The sequence below is a fragment of the Anastrepha ludens genome, chromosome 5 (assembly GCF_028408465.1).
Source record: "Anastrepha ludens isolate Willacy chromosome 5, idAnaLude1.1, whole genome shotgun sequence".
Lineage (NCBI taxonomy): Eukaryota > Metazoa > Arthropoda > Insecta > Diptera > Tephritidae > Anastrepha > Anastrepha ludens.
The window spans coordinates 50,606,482-50,611,560 of NC_071501.1; the positions used below are offsets into that span (position 1 = coordinate 50,606,482).

Below are 5,079 nucleotides of genomic sequence, written 5' to 3' on the forward strand. Positions count from 1 at the left end.
GAATTTAACTCTGAAAATTTGTGTTTCATGTTCTTGAATATCTAAGCTATTGATTTCAGGGGAAAAAAATCGATTTTTTTGACCTTTTAATTGGCCCGCCGGCCTTAACGGCATACCTTCCTCTTTATAGTGAAATAAACATCCGATCATTTATATTACAATAAAAAATAGCATTTTTCTTTAAATATCAAAATTACACCTCTGTTTAGAAAACCCCTTATAACATACGTCAAATCTTAAGTAGACATATTATATGCTATGTGCTACATCTTTATTTTCAGGGTTATATGTCCGGTGGTGCTGGCTATGTACTCAGTAAGGAGGCGGTACGCCGCTTTGTCGAGAAAGCCATACCGAATAAGAAATTATGTAAACAAGACGGCACTGGTGCAGAAGATGCCGAAATTGGCAAATGTTTGGAGAATGTAGGTGTAACCGCTGGCGATTCACGTGATCAGCATGCACGTGGCCGTTTCTTCCCATTCGTGCCGGAACATCATCTAATACCCTCGCATGTAAATTCAGATTTTTGGTATTGGAAATATATTTACTACAAAACCGATGAGGTACGGCACTAAACAATATTTGGACAATGCTTTTATTTTTTTCCCTAATATTTTTATCTCCCTCTCACTCTCTCTCTCTCTCTCTCTCTCTCTAACAGGGCTTGGATTGCTGTTCGGACACAGCCATTTCCTTCCATTACGTAACGCCAAATCAAATGTATGTATTAGATTATTTGATATATCATTTGCGACCATATGGCATTATCAATGCACCCGAACCGCTGCCCGAACGTTTGAAAGTGGGAGAAACGTTGCCACCTCCTGTAGAGCCTGTAGATCCTGTAGAACCTGAACGTACCGAAATAATCTCAACATAAAAGGAAGCTTACGCATTAGTTCGTATACATATAAGTACATCAGTATAAAAAAAGTGTGTTAGCATTCAGAAAAGTAGATCGTTTTGTATATATTTTTTCTTTTTTTTTTTATAACTGAGTATTTTGTGTTAACTAATTACGTACAAGTATGTATCTAGCCTAGAATATGTGCGAGTATGTAAATGTTTGCCATAGTCAACAGTTGGTGAAGTTTATATGGAGATGATCTAAAATGTGTTGAATGTTGTACGATATAGGAATTGTACAAAAAACAAACAAAAGAAGAAAAGAAAAAAACAGCCCTCAAATAATTCCAAGTTGTATTAGATAGTTACTTCGATTAGATTGCTTTAGATTTAAGATAGAATAAGGAATATTTATATGTACACACAAGTCTACTTGATTCATAATATTCCTATTTTTAAAATAGTTTTGTTAAAAACTTGTACTTCAATCAAAGGATTTCATAGAATTAACGATTTTGTATTGTATTAGAAAACATTAGTGGTTGAAAAAACAATGACTAGTAGCAAATACCCTGATTATCCAGCTAAGAGCTCATGTTTGTGAACTAATTTCATTGATGACTGGTTTCATTTGAGATGCAGTAAGACATAAAACTAAAAACACCGAACTAAAATCGATTACATTTTCCAAAAATTCTCTTATAAAATACTAATTAAGCCTATATACCAAAGAAAATGCTTTCGTATTTAAAACACCAAAACAAAACAAAACAAAAAAAAAAAAAAAAATTACTACCTACCTTACTACCACACATACAAAAATTCAGCCAGATATAAAAGCAATTGAGCTTTCTTGTGTGTAAGCGTGTGGGTATTTTCCAACAACTAAATTGTACATATTTTAAAGCGTATTAAAATTTTTTTTGTCCACTTTATGCACTTTTTAGTTGCAAAATACTCATATCCTGATATACTACCAAGCTTGATTTGTCCAGTAGTCTTGAATATCTGCAATAATTATAATGGTGTGACTGCTTATTCATAATATATACGTAAATGTAAATATATTTGCCATTTTTTGTATACATACTTAGTATTGGCTTAGAAGTAAATTTAGCGAACACAAAGACATGCACAAATGCGAAAAAAACACTACTTAAATATAAGTAAATAAGTATAGTGAAATTAAAAATTGAATAAAAGTTTCGAGTATGAAAAGTTTTGAGGAATAAAATAATTTGTTTTCATTCTCAGTATATCTAGGTGCAGTTAATTTTGTTGTGAAAAAGTATAAAGGGTGATTAAATTTTAAGGGCCGATGTTGAATGTGAGCCACACCTAAACGTCAAGTGTTTTTCTGTATTTCATTTGACATTTTTCAATTTCAGACTAACTCAATTTGAACCATGGAAAGATACACAATCGAGCAACGCGTTGCAGTTATTCAGGCTTATTATGAAAACGGGCGTTCAAATCAAAATGCATATCGCGCACTTCCTGATTCAGTGATGAGGCACATTTTCACCTTAGTGGATTCGTCAATAAGCAGAATTGCCGCTTTTGGGCGAATGATAATCCAAGAGTGATTGCCGAAAAACCAATGCATCCACAAAGAGTGACTGTTTGGTGCGGTTTATTGGCCGGCGGCATCATTGGGCCGTATTTTTTCCAAAATGAGACCGGTCAGGCAGTTACTGTGAATAGTGTTCGCTATCGTGAGATGATAACGAACTTTTTATCGCCCGAATTGGAAGATATGGATGTGGACGATATGTGGTTTCAACAGGACGGTGCCACTTGTCACACAGCTAACGAAACAATGGCTCTTTTGCGCGAAAAATTTGATGGCCGAATAATCTCACGTAGCGGCGATGTCAATTGGCCGCCAAGATCATATGACCTGACACCGTTGGACTTCTTTCTTTGGGGGTATTTGAAAGAAAAGGTGTACGTCGATAAGCCAGCAACAATTCAAGAGCTAAAGGATGAGATAATTCGGCACATTAACGGCATAGCACCTCAATTATGCCTCAGCGTCATCGAAAATTTGGACCATCGGATGGAGGTGTGCCGCCGAGGCCGCGGCAGCCATTTAGCCAATATTTTGTTCCTTACGTAATTTAGCCTTACCAATATTATCATAATAAAGAGAAATGACAATCATTTCCTAAAAAAATTGTATTTTATTCAAAATCAACACCGGCCCTTGAAATTTAACCACCCTTTATATATAATATATATATATTCCCGTAGTTCCTAGGAGGAACAAAGGGCCTCAACAAACAAATTCAAGTTTCAAGGTTTATGCCACGCAAGAAATTTTATTTGTCTCCATGAACGGCCTGCTTGTAGCGCCTCGGTTTCAACTAGTCGCCTTCATGTGTTGGATGGTCTCCCGCGCCTGCGATTTCCTGGTGGGTACCAGTCTAAGGCTGCTTTTGCAATATCTCCATAAGGCATCCAAAGTGTATGCCCAATCCATTTCCATTTTCGTCGCCGAATTCCGAGACGAAAAGGAATCTGCAACAGGCAATGATTGGTGATATCGAATCGTTTTACAGCCTACCAAATGTTGGAGACAAGTTTGCCAGGATCTCTTATAAACAGTTAACAAGTGGAATTACTTTACGAACCGTAGCATAGTTTTGTGCGAATATCTCTGTAGTCAGACTTTCAAAACGGGTTGGGTACACGCGAAACTCTTATGTGTCAATGTACGAGTATTAATTCAAAATTGCAGAGACGTGCAAAAGGCCACTTTTCTATGTTTCATATGAAAAAGCCTCCGAAACTCTACAACACGACAAGATATTTAATATAAATACTACAATTACTAGACATAAATGAAAAAGATTTGCGCTGTATACAAAATCTCTACTGGAACCAAACCGCAGAGGTTGGAGTAAAAAATGAAAATACAAATGAAATCGATATATTAAAAGGTGTTAGAAAAGCATTAATTTTGTCACACTATCTTTTTTATATAATAAAGGGTTTTCCAATAAGAGGTGTTATTTTGATATTCAAAGAAAAATGCTATTTTTTTAAATAAATGATCGGATGTTTATTTCATTATATCTTCCTCTTTATAGTGCCTATACCGTTAATAGTGGAAAATAACATCAGGCAAATGACCACCACGACCAGGCTTATAGGACAATATCCTTTTCACGAAATTTTCCATAACCGAATTGCAAAGTGGCTGCCCTATGTCTTCGATAGCCTCACGAATTACATCTTTGAGGTCTTGAATCGACCCTGGACTGTTGGCGTAGACCTTCTCTTTCATATGGCCCCAAAGAAAAAAGTCACAAGGTGTTAAAACACAAGATATCGGTGGCCAATTGTGATCACCTTTTCGAGAGATAACACGGTCCGGAAACGTTTCCCGTAAAGGATCAATGGTTTCGCTGCTTGTGTGGCACGTATCGCCGTCTAAAATAAACGTCCAGATCAATACCATCCAATTCCGGTCCTAAAAAATCGTTAATCATCTCTCGATAGCGCAATCCATTCACCAATAACACCTGTTATTGGAAACCCCTTTATTTACGTAGAAGAGATTTTTCAAGAAGCACTTTGTACCACACACGAAGACATAAAGTGAATGGTGTGAATTAGTAACATCAGATATGCTGATGATACGACACTTTTTACAGACTATATGGAAGATTTACCAAGAATGTTTTATAAAATTGGCCAATACAGCAATAAATACAGCCTTAACCTTAATGTCACCAAAAGTAAATGCATGCAAAAAAATATTGAGAATAATTTAACTATATGAATCCAAGGCTTGGAAAGAGTTTCCAAATTCCGATACTTTGCAGCCATTAAATTAAAAATTTGCTTCGTCAAATGGTATGTATGGCCAGCACTTCTGTATGCCATGCAGGTATGCACCCTTAAAATCGCAGAATTAACCGGACAGAAGTTATTGTAATTGAATACCTGTGGACTTTTCATCGAATTGATGTATTAGCACTGGAAGGTTGCAAACTACTTTCTTCTCCTATCGGTTGCTTTTTAAACTCAGGCGCCTATTTTTTAACTTTATCTCGGACATCATCCCGAGTATATGACTCAGCATTTTCCAGCAAGATTTTGTAAAATTTTAATTTAATATCAAGAATGATGGTTGCTGCATTGAGTCAAAGTGCAAACGAAAATATTTTTCAAATCTTTGCAGTAACTTTGAACGCATTTGAATATTAATTTCCGTAAGAAATT

General features: G+C 35.8%; 1 protein-coding gene across 4 annotated transcripts in view; it reads left to right on the forward strand.

The window, feature by feature from the left end:
• LOC128865417 (glycoprotein-N-acetylgalactosamine 3-beta-galactosyltransferase 1) overlaps positions 1-1,675 on the forward strand; it is a 98,635-nt gene extending 96,960 nt beyond the window's left edge. For all 4 annotated transcript variants that reach the window (XM_054105780.1, XM_054105783.1, XM_054105782.1 and 1 more), the window contains exons 5-6: positions 282-566; positions 665-1,675. In XM_054105780.1, coding sequence (XP_053961755.1) covers positions 282-566; positions 665-883 — 504 coding nt within the window. In that variant the 3' untranslated portion in view covers positions 884-1,675. The remainder of the gene's footprint in view (positions 1-281; positions 567-664) is intronic.
• The last annotated feature ends 3,404 nt before the right edge of the window (positions 1,676-5,079 follow it).